The sequence below is a fragment of the Cervus canadensis genome, chromosome 15 (assembly GCF_019320065.1).
Source record: "Cervus canadensis isolate Bull #8, Minnesota chromosome 15, ASM1932006v1, whole genome shotgun sequence".
Classification (NCBI taxonomy): Eukaryota; Metazoa; Chordata; class Mammalia; order Artiodactyla; family Cervidae; genus Cervus; species Cervus canadensis.
Window position 1 is genome coordinate 74,340,252 of NC_057400.1, and position 18,676 is coordinate 74,358,927.

Below are 18,676 nucleotides of genomic sequence, written 5' to 3' on the forward strand. Positions count from 1 at the left end.
CACCTTTTTGCTTTGTGGCTTACTGTGAGGCTTATGTAAAATATCTTATACCAGTCTCTTTTAAGCTGATAACTTCAAGTACATGCTAAAGTTTTTCCTTAATGTAATACAACTTTGTTCCCATCCACCTTCTTTACTCTGTCATTGGAAAATGCACATTATATTCTTATATATTGCAGGTTCAGCAATACAATATATACATATTTATGCACTGTTGTTTCAATCAGTTACATCAAGAAAGGAAAAAATACAGATTTTATAATCACACAGTTACCTTTACTGGTGGTTATTATTTTTTTCATGTGGATTCACTGAGGTCACTTGCTTTCAGCCTGAAGAACTTCATTTAGCAGTTGTACGGTAGGTCTGCTAGACAGATTCTTTCCTCTTTTGGTCATCTGGAAAAGTTTTCTTTTTTTTTTTTTTGGTGTTAACTTGTTTTTGAAAGATACTCAGTTTTTCTTTGAGCTCTTTGAATATGTTATCCCACTGCTTTCTGGCCTCCATTGTCTCCATTGAGGAGTCAGTTGTTAATCTTATTGTGTTGTTATTTTAAGTGATCAAATTTCTGTTTCTGTATATATTGTGTACTTGATATGATATTGTCATCATGCCTTTTATTTCTTTAAGCATGTTTACAGATGGCCACTTTGAAGTCTTTTTTGATAAATCCGGTATCTGGTTGCTGTCACAGGCAGTTTCTGTTGTCTGTTTTTTCCTGGTTATGGGTCAACTTTCCAGTTTCTTTGCATGCCTTTTCATTTATTGTTGGAAACTGGATGTTTTGAATTGTTTAATGACTGGCTGGATTATTTTTCCTCACCCACAGCTTTAAATCTCTGATGTTGCATCCTCGGATGTGCAATTTGGGACATGCTGACTTGTCACCTGGGATGATAGTAGTATTAATAGGGCTCTTTTTTCCCTTTTTCTGTGACCATCATCAGCTATTAAAACTCCAGTAATGGCTCTATTTTTTTCAGCATTGCCCTATGGCACAAATTGCTCAACAAGTTAGTCTGGCTCCTCCCAGCTATATTATTATCTTATCTGCTTATCTCCTGCAAACTAGCTGGCCTGCAGTTTATATTTTGAATCTCCTCCTAAGTGCATTTCACCACAACTTCCAGTGGAAGTGCCTTAGCCTGAACTTCCCCAAGCTTGGCTACAGATGCAGTTGGTTTCTTTGGGGAAAAATTAGAAGCTATCTGGTTTACTGCCTGCTTTTTATTATTTATGTATTTATTTGGCTGTGCTGGGTCTTCATCTCTGCATGTAGGCTTTCTCTAGTTGGGGCAAGTGGTGGCTACTCTCTAGTTGCAGTGCATGGACTTCTCATTGTGGTGGCTTGCATCTCGTTGCAGAGCATGGGCTCTAGGCACACAGGCTCAGTAGTTGTGTCCGGGCTTAGTTGTCCCACAGCATGTGGAATCTTCCCAGGCCAGGAATCAAACCTGTGTCCCCAGCATTGGTGGGCCAGTTCCTTTTTTTTTTTTTTTTTTATTCATTTCTTAAATCGACAATTTTACAATCAATCAGACTGCTAAATAATTGGAAGGATTTTTTTACATTAGGTTTGCTTTTTGTTTTTTTTTCATGTATTTTTATTAGTTGGAGGCTAATTACTTCACAACATTGCAGTGGGTTTTGTCATACATTGACATGAATCAGCCATGGAGTTACATGTATTTCCCATCCCGATCCCCCCTCCCACCTCCCTGTCCACCCGATTCCTCTGGGTCTTCCCAGTGCACCAGGCCTGAGCACTTGTCTCATGCATCCCACCTGGGCTGGTGATCTGTTTCACTATAGATAATATACATGCTGTTCTCTCGAAACATGCCACCCTTGCCTTCTCCCACAGAGTCCAAAAGTCTGTTCTGTACATCTGTGTCTCTTTTTCTGTTTTGCATATAGGGTTATTATTACCATCTTTCTAAATTCCATATGTATGTGTTTGTATGCTGTAATGTTCTTTATCTTTCTGGCTTACTTCACTCTGTATAATGGGCTCCAGTTTCATCCATCTTATTAGAACTGATTCAAATGAATTCTTTTTAACGGCTGAGTAATATTCCATGGTGTATATGTACCACAGCTTCCTCATCCATTCGTCTGTTGATGGGCATCTAGGTTGCTTCCATGTCCTGGCTATTATAAACAGTGCTGCGATGAACATTGGGGTGCATGTGTCTCTTTCAGATCTGGTTTCCTCAGTGTGTATGCCCAGAAGTGGTATTGCTAGGTCATATGGCAGTTCTATTTCCAGTTTTTTAAGGAGTCTCCACGCTGTTCTCCATAGTGGCTGTACTAGTTTGCATTCGGTGGGCCAATTCTTAAACCCCTGGACCACCAGAGAAGTCGTACTGCCTGTTTTTTCCCCAAGCAAAATCTCTGAGCCAGGGATCTGGAGTTTGGGGAGGGAAAGGGCGATGGCAAGTTTCTCTCTGAGTGACATCCCAGTTCTAGAAGCTGAACTCTCAGTGTGGGGTGGGAATTGGATAGCAACCTGAAGTGTTCCTGGCTTGCCTCTCTTGGCATGGAACCACTGTGGGACAAATTCGGGCAAAGGTGTTGAGGGCTCTGGTATTCTTAGTGTGCTCTGCCCCCAGTAGAGCCTTCTTACTGTGATTGAGAGCCGCCAGTTTCAGCTGCACTTGCTGGGAACTTACCTACAGCAACTGGTAGCTGGAGGCAAAATGAGAAGCACTGGCATCATGCTTCTCCTGGGAAGAAGCCCCACCCTTGGGAGCTAGAGGAAGAGAGTACCCTATTTTTGACTGTAGCAGCCTGGAGTAGAATCATTTTCTTGCTGATCTCTGAGGGTGGAAGTAAGGAGTAGTATTGGTTCAAATACCAGATGTTTTTGCCTTTCTTAGCAAATTTTTATAGACCTTCTTGGATAGATGCTTCTTTATCTTTAGTACCATTTCCAGAGGCTTTGAATGGTTGTTTTTATTTTTTTTATTTACACTTCAAGGTATGTCTTTTTATTTCCTCTCAAATTTTCTTTTTTTTTTTGGCCACACCCCATGGCATACAGGATATTAGTTCCCTGCCCGGGGATCAAACCCTCACCTACTGCAGTGGAAGTGCTGAGTCTTAATCACTGGACCCCCGGGGAAGTCCTTGAATGGTTGTTTTTAAATACTTCTAACCGGTTTCACTGTAGAGTGGGTCAGCAGAGCTTTTCATTTTCATACCAGAAGTTTTCACTTAGCTTCATTTTTATCTCTCTTTACTAGTTGGTTGAAGCTATGTTTCCCGGTTCACATTCCAGAAGAAGCCAGGATGCTTTACTTGTTACTCTATTAACACAGTCTCTACTGGGCCCTTTGGCTCTTTCATCTCATTGGTTCTCCTGCCTGTGTGTGGGTGTGGCCTCCCCTGCACGGAGAGCTGCCCAGTGCTAAACATGATGACTAGTAATGTTATTAGTAATTAGATAATTAGTAATTAGATGATTCTGAGTAAGCCAGCTGTTGGCATTTAGAGGCAGTCCTTTATATTGCAGGACATTTAGTATCTTGGTTCCAAAGCATTAAATAAAATGGTAGTAACATATGCTCTCCAGTCATTGCCAACCAAAGGGCCTTTGCATTCACAAATGCCTCCTTAGGGGAAGACTCAGAACCACCCTCAGGTTGAGAACACTGAAATGGACAAATGAGGCTAGAAAACATAAGAAAGGAAGCAATAAGTAGCCAACAAAATGAAAGTGAAAGTGAAGTCGCTCAGTCCCGTCAGACTCTTTGCAACCCCGTGGACTGTAGCCCACCAGTTAGTAATTAAACTATAAAGAGAACATTTCTAAGAATGGCAGTGCAACCATTAAAGTTGTTTCCAAAAAAATATTTTGTGAAATGGGAGAAGTCAGTGTGATTCTAGATCCTTATTTACTATTTTAAAGTAAATTCACACAGAGAAGAGATTGGGAGGAAATTCCTTGTAAAAAATGTGAATAATGGTGATCTTTGGGTTGTGCTGTTAAAGGCGATTTTAATATACTTTTCTGTGTTTGCACATTAATATTTGAAATCAAAGGACAATAGCTAGAATAACCATCCCATCATTTTATATAGTTACCTGTTTTTATTAGCATGCATCAAATAACTAAATATATTTAAAAATCACATAAAGGGCACATAAAAAGGACTGTAGGAGGATGGGAGGGTGGGCTAAGTAGACTCTGAGGAATGACTGACATTACCAGATGGAGAAGCCAGTTAGAGATGATGGTGATAATCCTAGCTGGAGAGAACCACAGGTTCAAAGGCCTAGAACTGAGAAGGACTTGTGTTTCAGGAGTGAGTATTATGGCTGGAAAGTAGGTTTACTTCTAGGTGTTTCATTCTTTTTGATGCAGTGGTAAATAGAATCACTGCTTGAGGTTTCTCTTTCTGATCTTTCATTCTTATGTATAGAAATGCAACAGATTTTCTGAGTATTAATTTTGTAACCTGCAAATTTACCACATTCACTGATGAGTTCTAGTAGTTTTCTGGTAGCATCTTTAGAATCTTCATGTCATCTGCAAACAGTGACAGTTTAACTTCTTTATAAACACAATTTTTAAAATAAAGCAATTTGAGCATGAATGCACCCTAGTTATAACTAGTTGCCAGTTCTAATTTTTGTTGTTTTATTTGAATATTCTCTTGAGCAGCATGAAATTAGTTGTGGATTATGATCAGCTGGTTTTTGTTTCACAGAAAATAAATGGAAAGTAATGTGCATTTTAGAATCCAGTTTAAAGGTTTTATCTACATAGAAAAGTAATGTTCCCCTCTAGAGTGTCTCACAGGAAAAAATAGTGTATGGGGCTATTGAGAAAGAGGTTGTTTGGAAATGGTGCCTGGCTTCTCCTTTTTTGCTGACTGTAGGCAGAAGCTAGTGGGCACAAGTATCCATCTTTGGTTGAAGTTGGTGACAGCCCCATTAGCCCCAGCTTTACTTTGCATTGAGAAGAGATAGCAGTCTGCAATCATTTGGGTCTTTCCACAGAAAGGTGGTGCTAATATAAGGAAAGCATTCCTATGAGGAGTACATTGAAGCCAGTATAAGGTTCTTTTTAGACATTGCTCTCCCTGTTTACCCTATTTGTTAGCACTTCTTTCGATTCCATTTGCATGTCCTTTCTTTGTGTTAGGTTTCAGCCTTTATCTTTGAGTCTACCAAAGTAATGAGAAAAACATATTTTGCTTTGGTTCTTTTTTGTTAAGTATTATCTTGTGGGGTTTGTTTTATTTGTATACTGAAGGTGAAAGATAGGTTTTGGGTTACTTTTCTTAAATGGTCTCTTATCTTAAGGTCATTTGTTCATTCATATTATGAAGATAAATGTAAATAAATCACCTTTGAGTGAGGTAGCTGCACAGGATGCTCTGGTGACATGAAAGGAGGAATGACTGACCAGCTCAGCCTGCATAGATGATATATTTGAGCTCTGTCTTCAAGGGTGAATGTCTTATAATTAATAATTAATATTTGGTTATGGATGATTAGCAACATACAGTGAGTGCTCACAGGCACATGCTAATTGCTTTACATGCATTTGGTCCTCTGAATAGGCTGACCTCTAAGTTATAAATACTATTTCTGACTCTGTCAAATTGAGGACTTTGGGAAATTAAGATAATTTCCCTAAATTTTACAGTAGAAGATGACCACGAGCCTAGATGGTCTAGATCTTAATAGACTCTAAAGTCCACATTGTGAACTGTCACATTATATTGCACAAAATCCATTCTACCTAAGAGAGAAGGATGAAAGAGGCTTCAGGAAGGGGGTATTTTTACCTTGTATTGAGATATGAAAAGGACAAGGTGAGGTGAAAACATGGAGTAATGTAGTGAAGTCTATAGTTCCATGTGTCTGCAGTAAAATTTTAATGTGTAGTTAGAGTCACTTGGATTAGATGTCAAAATGCAGATTCTTTGACCCCTTCCCCAGATTTACTGTCTAAATACCTGGAGATGAGAAGCACAAAAATCTGTGTTTTCACCAAAGCTTCCCAGGTGATTCTTAATGCAAGAGTTTGGGAACTGCTGGTGCAATGCATAGAGTTGATGCTGGTGAAAGGGCAGAAGCGAGTCTGGAGAGGTAGGTGGGAGTTTGCTTCATCATTATAAACTTTTTATTTTTATTTATTTATTTATTTGTTTTTGGCTGTGCTGGGTCTTTGTTGCTACATGGACTTTTCTCTAGTTGTGGCCAGCAGGGGCTACTTTCTAGTTGGAGTGTGCAGGCTTCTTATCACACTGACTTCTCTTGTGGAGTACGGGCTCTGGGGGGTGCCGGCTTCTGGGGGTGTGGCTCCCAGGCTTTAGAGCAGAGACTCAGTAGTTGTACACAGGCTTAGTTGCTCTGAGGCATATGGAATCCTCCCAGACCAGGGATCAAACCTGTGTCTCCTGCATTGGCAGGTAGATTTTTACCATTGAGTCACCAGGAAAATCCCATCATTATAAACTCCTAAACTTTGTGTAGACATTTTCTTTTTCTAGTACCCAGAAGAAGTGTTTTTGTTTTTGACTGATTCTAAGATCAACCAGCTTTTGACAAAAGACACTCAGGTGTATATCTTCATTTCATTATGTGTGTGATTGCTGTAAAGCTGGAGTTTCACAAAGTCAAAAGCCTTGCAGCCCTTCGGGAGTAACACTGGATTAACAGCATTGTGTAATAAAAACTGGATTTCTCAGATCCTTCCTTATACTCTTACAGTGATATGTATTGTCAAAGCTCCACGATGAGGATTTAAAATTTATCTTCTTGAACTGAGATCCAGTGAAATATGTTTTGGAGAATGTTCCTGTAAATACTTCCTTATGGAATTTACTATGTGACTTGGTGTTGAATGTTTTACCAATTTGTGATGAAGGGTTAGTTTGCAAGTTCAACTGTTTTGAGTTTAATTCTTTTAATTAATAAGGAGGAAACAGTTGTCCTCAGTTTTTTTTTGGTTCTTTTCAAGGACTTCTATTTGACATTCTTATACTTCTTTGAAATTTACAAATTGATACTTGCTTTATATCATTTTAATTAATTAATTATTTTAAATTTAGAACGTTAATTACCTCTGCATATTGTGGCCCTGGTCGTTGAGGAATCTGTTACCATTGACTGAGATGAACGACCAGGTCATTCATTATGGGTAACCAGTAGTTGTTTATTTATTTATTTTTTTTTTTAATTTTTTTATTAGTTGGAGGCTAATTACTTCACAACATTTCAGTGGGTTTTGTCATACATTGATATGAATCAGCCATAGATTTACACTTATTCCCCATCCCGCCAGTAGTTGTTTATAACTACAGTGTGAATGATTTTAAGAGCAGGATATGAGGTGTTACAGACATCTCTAAAGCATCTAAGGACTGTCAGAGAGCTCAGTTTCTCTGAGAGTTAAAATTGGGGATTCTTTTTATATTAAGAAATAGTGTTTAAATGGCGCGTGTGTGCACTGAGTTGCTCAGTCATGTCTGACTCTGCGACTCTATGGACTGTAGCCCATTAGGCTTCTCTGTCAGTGGGATTCTCCAGGCAAGAATACTGTAGTAGGTTGCCATTTCCTGTTCCAGGGGATCTTCCAGACCCAGGGATTGAAGCCGCGTCTCTGTGTCTCCTGCATTGGCAGGTGGATTCTTTACCACTGTGCCACCTGGGAATCCCACTGTTTATTTGTTGATATCAAATATGACTTTTAAAAAGCACTTTTTTGTTTGTTTGTTTTTTTTAACTTTACAATTTAAACTAATTGCTGAAACCAGTCTAAAGTTTTTCTAATATTGTTTTGATAACTTCTAAGTTTTACCATATAATTTCTAATATACTTTTCCCAAGACTTATAATGTATTCACCAAAGTACATTGTCTAACTTGAGTCTATCAATCAGTACTTTCTTACCGCAGTGATTTCCTGCTTTTCCTCCATTGTGCCACACCTGATGGGTAGATACTCAGGTTCTTATAAATCTACTCAAAAATTGATGAGAATTCATATAACTTTCTCAGTTGTTATTACATGTCATGTCCTTGGTTGGGAGGTCCAGGGTAAAGTGTAATAGGTCCGTTTTGGAATGACTGCTCAGTTCATGGCGTCTCTTCTTTCTTTGGGAGTGTCTCCCAGCGCTGCGCCTCTGCTTTGGCTATAACCCGTTGAGCCACAGAGTCAGGACATCCTCTATTGCCATGACCTGTTGGATCATGTCTTCTGGGAACTTAAAATTGTGGTCCAAGGCACCAGAATTTATCAATGGTGAGAGCTAAGTCTCTAGTGAAAGGTCCTTGAGTTTCCTTTCTGAGCTCTCTGAACTGCCCTGGTTCCTACCCTTCTAAAGCTTTTAACCATTCATCCCGCAATGATTCTGGAAAGATTGTTCTGGAGTTAGCCTGAAATGATTTGTGTTGTTTGCAGCTGAAATAAATTGAGTCATAAGATCATGTTGTTAGAGTTACGTCTTAAGTATGTTATGGAAAGCATTCCAAAAGGCAGTTAACAATTTTCCCTTTTGCCTCCTGCTTTAGTTACCTCTGCTGGTACCTGTATGTTTTGCCTTCCATCCTCAATAATGTAGTTAACTTCTTAATTCTGTCATCACAGATTAATTAAATACCTGTTGTCTGCACACCTTTTATGGCTTAGTTTCATATAAATCACTTCCTAGCTTTCAGAATATCACCTTTGTAATAGTGTGTATTATACTATTGTTATGATATATTTGGCCAACTCACTAGATAATATTTCCTTAAGGTCAGGCACTGAGACAGGTTCAGCCTTGATTCTTAGCACCTTGTACATAGTAGACTTGAAGCAAATACTTGTTGAGTAATTATTCCTCACTTTAAATTATTAACATTTAATTCTTACTATTCATTCAACGAATTCTTACTATGATTTTGGGTATACCAGATACCCTTCTGTGCTCTGAAGCACAGAGTGTGCCTTCTCAGTGAAGACAACAGGCCAAAAAACGCCTGCCTTCTTAGGCGTCACACTCTAGATAGTTAATTTTTTCATCTATATTCTTTTAAAATATAAAAAATTAAATTATGAAGTACAGCCAAAAGTAAGCTTCTAGCAATATATGGAGTACTATATCTTGTATGGTATGAAAAAAATTCTGTTATTTTTCTCCTGTCCTAATTTAATAGATAAATGCCAGTTTTATTGGGGTAACAGGGTGTATGACTGACAAGGAATACAGTGCTATGATGTGAGTGACCCATGATAATAAAAGGAAAATAGCTTTGGGAAATTTGAAAAGTTTATGATTTTAAAAAATTTCTTGAATAGTGTTATATTTGAATGAATATATTTGTAGCAGTTACTATATCTTCGGAACTCTACTGTCAAGATGGCAGTGAAATACAGAGGGAGAAAAGCCCTCAAATTTTTATATTATAAGCTTATTTTATGAGCCTTTTATCTTGTCACTGAATTGTCTTGCTACTTAATTATTTCATCACATGATATGGTGGGCTTATGCTTTGTTTCTTTGCTGCTTGAGAGTTGATCTGTGCTAAAGTAAGTCCAGGTAATGTTCGTCATATATTATAAAGAAAAATACTGGCTCAACATTTTTAAGGAGGAAAACTCAAACACAGAAGTACTTTACTTTTTAAGCCAGAATATTAATTACCATATTAGTGAGAGTTCAGATACTAGAAGGGAAAAAATTCCCCACATTCTAGTTGTTGGTATTTTGATATGTTTAGTTTTATATATTTTTCTCTGCATTTAAGAAAGCACAGCCATAATATACTTGTATCACCTTTGTACCCTAGGGTTTTCAGATTACTTCACGTGATGTTATGTTAGTATTGTTGGGTTAGTCAGTGTTTTCCCTAAAACTTAAAATTTTTGTGCCAGGGTAACTTGGATGTATGACCAAGACTGCTCTAAACCTCAATTTTCTTATCATGAAAAACCCTGTTCTGAGGAGTGAACCATCAGGAGAGAACCTAAGACTTGATATTTGGCTCTGTGAGCTACTTGCTCCCCATTTATTCAGATTGACTTGGGAGAATGTGCTCTATGTACAGTCTGGCCCTTTAAGCAAAGTTTTATAATTCTTTTCTTTAAAATAGCTTTAACCTTATAAAACCAAAGAATGTTTCTTTTTAAAAAAGAACTTGGGTGTATGTTTGCCTGTATTTATTTAAAGAATTTATTTAGGAGCTAGAATTATATGAGAAAGTTAAGGTTTGTTTTTTGTCGCTGTTTTTTAATCTAGCTTTTCAAAATATAACTGTGCTGTAGAGTAGGTATGCGTTACAGATTTCATGAAGTCAGATTGTCTTTCCTCATTTTGATATCTAAACCGTGTTAGCCATTTCACAGATCAGTGGGCTTCTTTTAAAGTGGGATGTTTCTATATAGGTATAGTACAAGAATTCTACATTTAAGCAGGCATACTCCTACCTTTTTTAAAAAATAGCTGAAAAATTGAACATTTTTACTACCAAACTTTTTTGTTTTACTTTTCTAATTTTTTCTCCCTTGATTTTTCAGAATGAACCTAGTGATCGAGAAGATAGCCTCAACAAAAGACATCAGGTGACAGACTCTGACAATGATGACCCCTCAAATCTTAATGCCAGTGACTCTGAAAGTGAGGAACTCCAGAGACAAAAGGACAGTGACTCTGAATCTGAAGAGCATGCAGAGCCTCCTGCCAGTGATTCTGAAAATGAAGATGTCAATCACCATGGGAGTGACTCCGAAAGTGAGGAGACCAGGAAATTACCTGTGAGTGACTCTGAAAATGAGGAACTGCTTAATGGGCATGCAAGTGACTCAGAAAATGAAGATGTTAGGAAGCCTCCTGCCAGTGATTCAGAAGTTGAAGAGCTCCCCAAAAGTCCTGTCACTGACTCGGAAACAGAAGGTGCTCCCAAACCTCAAGTCAGTGACTCAGAGAGTGAGGAACCTCCGAGGCACCAAGCCAGTGACTCTGAAAATGAAGAGCTCCCTAAACCTCGAATTAGTGATTCTGAAAGTGAGGAACTTCCCAAGCCTCGGATCAGTGACTCAGAAAGTGAGGAACCTCAGAGGACTCAGGCCAGTGACTCTGAAAACGAGGAGCTTCCCAAACCCCGAATCAGTGACTCAGAAAGTGAGGACCCGCCAAGACACCAAGCCAGCGACTCGGAAAATGAAGAGCTTCCCAAACCCCGAATAAGCGATTCGGAAAGTGAGGATCCCCCACGGCACCAAGCCAGTGACTCGGAAAATGAGGAGCTTCCCAAACCCCGAATAAGTGATTCGGAAAGTGAGGACCCCCCAAGGAACCAGGCCAGTGATTCTGAAAATGAGGAGCTTCCCAAACCCCGAATCAGTGACTCTGAGAGTGAGGAGCCTCAGAAGGGACCTGCCAGTGATTCAGAAACTGAGGATGCCTCCAGACACAAACAGAAACCAGAGTCTGATGAGGACAGTGATGGGGAGAATAAGGGAGAGGATACAGAAGTGCAGAATGACTCCCTTCCTGCAGATGCCCATGTAGACAGGAAGCGCTTCAACAGTTCCGACAGTGAGGAGGAAGAACCTAAAAGGGCCAAAATTGACAGTGATGAGGATGAAGAAAAAGAAGGGGAGGAGGAGAAAGTAGCAAAGCGAAAAGCAGCTGTGCTTTCTGATAGTGATGATGAAGAGAAAGCATGTAAGGAATTATTTTAGGCTGTTTATCAGTAGTTTTACTTACTGTCTAAACTTATAACTATGAAGCATAGTTCTGGCTTATGGGATCTTAGGTCCCTGACTAGGGATTGAACTCAGGCCCTTGGCAATGAAAGTGCAGCATCTTAACCACTGGACACCAGGAAATTCCCTCATTGGCAAGTCTTAATATTAAATTTCCTTTGAATTGTTTTAGCAGTATTTGTTAAGTTCTGACTGCTTCAAGTTGATAAGATAGACTGCATGACAATGGCAATATGAAAGATTTACATGAAAATTTTTTGTTTGTTTTTTACTAGAAAGGGTAATGTTCAAGGAAATATGTTTACATGAAAACTCAACTGTATCCAGACTTAGCTGTGGGTCTCTTTTGACAGCTAATGCCCTACATCCCATCCATACAGTGACTGAGCTCCCACGGGTACCTGTCTTCATTTGTTAAACATCATTGAATGCCGGGAAGTTTGTGAGGTACTCTTATTTAGAGACTCAGTGTCTCCACGGAGTATTCCAATCTTTACTACTTGATTACTTTTTTATGAAATATCTTCTTTGGAAAAGACATTCCCTTATAACCTGACAGTTATTAAAGGAGAAGGGAAAAGAGCAACATACGCGCAGTTTGAAATTCCAGATTGAGCAGTGATGGATAATTGAGGAACGGGGATTCCACAAAAGAATATCCAAGCCTTAAGAGTTCTACTAATACTAGGCAGCATGGAAGAGATTCTAGTCTTATTTTCTTTGTTCCCCCAAAGGAAAGGTAGTTATTGATGTCCACTTTATTTTGATGAAAAACTTCATCTCTTTGCCTCTTTTTCCTAACATCTTTGTAATTGTAAGATGACTCTTGAGTGAATCTTTAAGTTTTTTTAAATTCTAAACTGTGTGTTATAAGACCTTTGATTTTTGCCACATACTGCCATTTTAGAGCACCTGTTGTACTTAGTAACACAGTGACCATGGTGAATAAGATTAATGATGGTTTTCTTTTTCAACAGCAGCAAAGAAGAGTCGTGTTGTCTCTGATGCAGATGACTCTGACAGTGATGTTATATCGGACAAATCGGGCAAAAGAGAGAAGACGATAGCATCTGACAGTGACGAAGAAGCGGGGAAAGAACTGTCTGATAAGAAAAATGAAGAGAAGGACCTGTTTGGGAGTGACAGTGAGTCAGGGAATGAAGAAGAGTAAGTGACAGTGTAACCTAAACTTCCCAGGGTTCATATAAGGTGGTAGTGAGGAGTTTGTCTTTCAGGTTTTTTAAACTTACATTAAAATTCTGTGTTGAAGCGTAATACAGTATACCCTGCCTAATTGCATGGCTGTGGGAGATGTAGGATTTTAATTCCTCAGCTACTGCTGCATGCTACAGCATGGTTGAGTCTCAGAAATACTATCTTAAAAGTGAAAGACATGTAGGGGATATGTTATCTAATTCCACTTATGTGAAGTGCAAGAACAGGCAAAACTAATCTGATGGTAGATAGAGTGGTGGTTGCCTCTGGGATATTTATATATTGTACTCACTACAAAGGGTCACAAAGGAACTTTCTGGGAGATGGAGTTGTTCTATTAAGATAATGGTTATATAAATGTGTGCTTTTGTCAAAACCCATTGAAGTGGACACATGAGACCTACTTATTTTAACTATATGTAAATTATACCCTAGTAGAAAACGATTTCTTGATTCCTGTGCAAATGAGAAGAAAACAAATGAAAATTGTTTATATTTCTTTTCTAGAAATCTTATTGCAGACATATTTGGAGAATCTGGTGATGAGGAGGAGGAAGAATTTACAGTAAGTATAAGATGGAAATATTTCCTCTTTATGTTTTTTTTTTTTGTTTTTATGGCAGTGGGTCTCTATTAAGAGATTCCAGTAAGTAAGAACAAACAACTATGACGTATCCAGCAGAATAATGTAGAAAAAAGGTATTCAGAAAGTGAAATGAAAGGGTCTACAAAGACATAAAAGGAATATAACAGGCAAAATTGTATTAAGGGCAAGAAGGAACACATTAAAGTACAATGAAAGGCACTTTATAATGCTAAAGATAGGATTCACAGTAGTTATGGAACTTCTAATTATAGCAATGGCAGGCAATGTAATTTGTCTTTCTGCTATTGACAACTACAAAAGCTAGAAAAAATGTTTCAAAAAGTTGCTCATCATCATAAAAATAGGAAAAACCCAGCAAAAGGTAGAAACCTTAAAGAGGTAAGCTCAGCATTTAGAATTGCTTTCTCTGGGCTATTGATCTAGTTAGGCTGAAAGGGTAAGTTTATTTTCAGTTGCCTCAAGACTCAAGAGACAAAACTTTGAGGTCAGGGCCTGCTGAGGTTAGGTGACCCTGAAAACCCCATGGTCTGGATTGAGATTCCTAAGATTAGGGGTGAACTGGAAGTTAAAATAGCCTTTGCTCAGATTTTAAGCTACATTTGAGTCATCTAGCACATGGAGAACCTCAGTCTCAGAAGTTTGATTACAGTGATTAGCCCATTGGCTGGCTCTCAGGAACCTGATATATTCAAACAGAAGAAATCCTTTCAGAACAGGGGCTTCCCTGGCAGTCCAGTGATTAAGACTGTGTTTCCACCACACGAGACTTGGATTTTATCCCTGGTCAGGGAACTAAGATCCCTCATGCCAAAACGTTAAAAAAAAAAAACAAAAAAACACCTTTCAGGACAAAGTTAACATAATCATAGACCTCAGATTATTTCTGTAGTTTTTCAAATACATAATACACACATAACAAGTTAAAAGCAAACAGTAGTAGCAACAGACAGTAGAAATAGACCTAAGGGCTCTAGATATAGAAATTTTTGATAGTACCTATGTTCAGCAAGATAAAAAATTAAAAAGTTTCTTAGAGCAAATAGTTGTGTGTGTGTTTTTAAAAAATATTTGGAAAAGAATCAAGTAGAAATTCTGGGGACCTTCCTGGCGGTCCACTGGTTAAGCGTTCACCTTACAGTGCAGGGGATGAGGGTTCGATCCCTTTTCAGGGAACTGGGATCCCATATGCCGCAGAGCAGCTAAAGCCCGTGTGCCGCAACTACTGAGCCCGCACACTCTGGAGGCCATACACCACTACTGGAGAGTCAGTGGGCTGAAAGGAGAGATCCTGCGTGATGCAGCAAGGATCCCATGAACCACACTGGGACCCAGTGTGGTTAAATTAATTAATTAATTAATTTAAAAAAAAACAACTCTGAAACTGTGAAAATACAATAACTGAAATTTAAAACTTGGTGGATGAGTTTAACAAATGAGTAGACATATTTGACAAGAAAATGAGTGAATTGGAAGGTAAGTTAGAAGGAACTATGTAGAATGAAATACTGAGATATTAGTGTAGATAATGTAAAAAGCATAATGAGAAGGTTTAACAGGGTGAATTGGAATCCTCGGAGGAGAAAGGAAAAATGTATGTATATCAGAAGCAGTATTTAAAGAAACAATTGATAAATCATAGAGTCTAGAAGGTCTGCAGATTACAAGTAGGATAAATACAAACCAATCTGCCCCTAAATACATCACAATAAAATTGCAGGAAAGTCTTGAAAGCAGCCAAAGGGCAATAAACAGGTACATTCAGAGACGAGTGGGTTGCCATGCCCTTCTCCAGGGGATCTTCCCAATCCACGTCTCCTGCATTGCAGGCAGATTCTCTACTGTCTGAGCCACCAGGGAAGCCCTCAGAGAGGCACAAGTTATTTTAATACCTGACTTGTCAGTGGAAGTAATACGATCCAGTAACTAAAACTTAAGGATTCTTTTGTATTCTACAAAAATGAAGAGTCCCTCCTTATTTCATCTTATCAAAATGCCAACTGAAAGAAATAGTAAACGCAGAAAGAATATCTCAGGCAGAAAGTCAGGGATGCAGGAAGGAAAAAAGGAACAAAAGCATGTGGCTCAGTCTAAATGGGTAGTGATCATGCAAGCCAAAGTCACGTTTGGTATGGTTTAAAATGTGTTTAAAATTAAAACATGATAGCAGTAACAAATTGGGCATTTACATGAAATTGAAATGTTCACAGGTCTTTGCAAAGGTATGTAAAAATACATTAGTAGTCTTTGGTAAGTCAGGATGTACATTTTAATCTCTAAAAATACTATTGGAATATGTAACTTTCAACCTAATAGAAAGGAAAAATGAAATAATGAAAGCTAGTCAATCCAAAAGAAGGCAAAAAAGAAAAATAAAGGAAATATGAAACAGGGGGACAGTTAGAAAGTAGTAAATGGTAAGATAGCAGAGATGATCTTTGATAATATCACACTGAAATGTATTAAGTGCTCCAGTTAAAGAACAAATTTTAAAAGACTAGATTTTTAAAAGGAGCATATATATACTTATTTCAAAATTTATCCAAAACAGAAGATAAAGAAACAATGAAAATAAAAGAATGGAAAAGGATACTGTCTCTGAACACTAACCACAAGAAAGCCGATGTAACTATATAAATATCAAAGAGGTATAATCTAAGGCAAAACCCATTGTTCGAGATAAAGAGGGTCACTTTATATTGGAAAAAGGTTTTAAAATTGTACCTAGCCATGTACTTAGTAACATGGCTTTAAATACATATAATGTATGCAAAGCAAAAATTGACAACTGCACAATTCTATAAGTGAAATGTAAACAGTAGAACCATCAGACCAAAAAATACCACCAAAGATAGAAGAGAGTCTCTTTTAAAATTTAAAATTTTTTTGTCCTGGACCTCCGTTACTGTATGGGGGCTTTCTCTCATTGCAGAGAACAGGGGCTACTCTAGTTGTGGTTTGTGGGCTTCTCAGCGCAGTGGCTTCTCTTGTTGGGGAGCACAGGCTCTAGGCACATAGGCTTCAGTCATTGCAGCATTCAGGCTCAGCAGTTATGGTGCATGGGCTTAGCTGCTCTGTGGCATGTGGAATCTTCCCAGACCAGGGACTGAACCCATGTCCCCTGCATTGGCAGGCGGATTCTTACCTTCTCTACCACCAGGGAAGTCTGAGAAGTTTCTCTATTTATATAATCCAGATATAGAAACCCTTCGGATATTATAAAAGATAAAAATATCTTCCATTCAGTGGCTTGCCTTTTCACTTTCTTAATGGAGTCTTTAATGAGCAAAAGTTTTTTAGTGTAAATCGCTTTACCAATCTTTTGCTTTATGTTGAAAGTTTTTCGAATTATAGGAAAATTTTGCCTGTTCACAGGGTTATAAAAACATTCTTGTGAGTAATTCTTCAGAATCTTGCTTAACTTCTCATTTAATTTTTATAGTCTATCTAGAATGAGTTTTTATGTGCAGTATGTGGGCTTTCTTGGTGGTTCAGTGGTAAAGAATCTGCCTGTGGATGCAGGAGACACACGTTAGATCCCTGGTTCAGGAAGATCCCCTGGAGAAGGAACTGGCAGCCCACTCCAGTGTTTTTGCCTGGAAAATCCCATGGACGGAGGTGCCTGGTGGGCTGCAGTCCATGGAGTTGCAAGGGTCAGACAGGACTCAGTGACTAAAAAACAAACAAGTTCAATATGTATGAGATAGTCAAGATTTCTGCGCCCCCCACCCCAGTTGACCCAGATTATTCTCTTCCATTGCTTTGTAGTGACATCTTTGTCGTAAATCAAGTGCGTATATATATCTTCTAGTCTTTTTCTGAATTATCTTTTCTGTTCCATTGGTCTGTCCTTGTACTGTTGACGCATAACTCATGATATTTGGTTTTTTATGCCCTTCAAGTTTGTTTTTCTCAAAGGTTGCCTTGACTTTTCTTGGTTCTTTGCATTTCCAAATAAAATTTAAACTTTTGCCGAACATAGAAACCATAGCCAGCATTTTCTGAATGCAGTGAAATTAAAAGTCAGAAACAAAATTAGCAAATAAAACACCCTTGTCATCCAGAGAAAATTAAAACTTACTTGTTAAACAATTCTTATGTTGAAAAAGAAGTCAGTACTTTCATTACTAAAGCTAGAGAGAATGAAAGTAGATGAATTTAGAGTATAGTTCAAGATGGTAGAAAAATAGCAAATCCAAAGAAAAACAGAAAAGAATTCACTCAATGAATATTACCCTGTATGCCAGAGATTGTTTGGGCATTGCCCTCATGGGGCTTATACTCAACATTAAGCCACATTTACAAGGACAAGATACATTTTTCTAGTGTGGAGAATGGACGTCAGTTGGATTATAGGTTCAGTTCAGTGAGAAAAACAGCATACTGGGGAAAGCATTGGAAAGGCCTTTCTAAGTATTATATGAAAGTTACAAGCTATGAAGAAAAGACTGGCCATTTAAGTTAAAAAATTGTGCCTGGAAAACATTATCATAAACAAAATCAAACTGTATTTGCAAAACTGTACAGGTGTGAGGATTGTGCTGTTCCTGTCACATAATAAGTGCTGATTTCCCTAATTTTTAAAGAGATTTTTTATACCAGTAAGACAAAGATCCAGTGGGAAGATGGCCACAAAAGAGTTCACAAAGAAATAATAACAGATAGCTTTGAAACCTGAAAAATGCCCAGCCTTACTCATAATAAGTGGATGCAGAGAAAACTACAGAGATGTCTTGTTTTTTTTAGTGCAGAGATTGCTAATGTCAATGCTTGATAACCTGCTGTAGTCATGAGAAGGTGAGGAAACAGGTTCAGTTGTGCTTTGCTGGAAGGAGAGTTAATGGTATAATCAATTTGCAGACAGTTTGCAGATATTTCTCAAGATTTCAAGTACACATACCTAAGTGTCAATAGGGAAATATTTAAATTATGTCTGTAATGGTTTGATGAAATCATCTAAAGCCTTAAAAACTTAAAAGGTAGTTTATATCAATATCAGTTTGACTCCAGATTCTTTTGTTAGATGTGAAATGTGCACAACAGTATTCTGTACTCAGTGTGTATAATAAAAGAATGTAGTAAGTAGAAGTGCTTTTGTAAGCATAAGTGTTTCTGGAAGGAGACAAGAAAACCAGTAACACTAATGGCTAG

General features: G+C 38.1%; 1 protein-coding gene across 5 annotated transcripts in view; it reads left to right on the forward strand.

Annotated features, from left to right (window-relative positions):
- The window catches only part of IWS1 (interacts with SUPT6H, CTD assembly factor 1), a 49,303-nt gene that overhangs the window by 10,283 nt on the left and 20,344 nt on the right, over nt 1-18,676 (forward strand). For 4 of the 5 annotated variants that reach the window (XR_006273094.1, XM_043487448.1, XM_043487446.1 and 1 more), the window contains exons 3-5: nt 10,516-11,665; nt 12,684-12,873; nt 13,429-13,486. Coding sequence is in view for 4 of the 5 variants with exons in the window: in XM_043487448.1 (XP_043343383.1) it covers nt 10,516-11,665; nt 12,684-12,873; nt 13,429-13,486 (1,398 nt within the window). In the remaining variant the exon portion in view is untranslated. The remainder of the gene's footprint in view (nt 1-10,515; nt 11,666-12,683; nt 12,874-13,428; nt 13,487-18,676) is intronic. The other variant, XM_043487449.1, reaches the window with a different exon arrangement.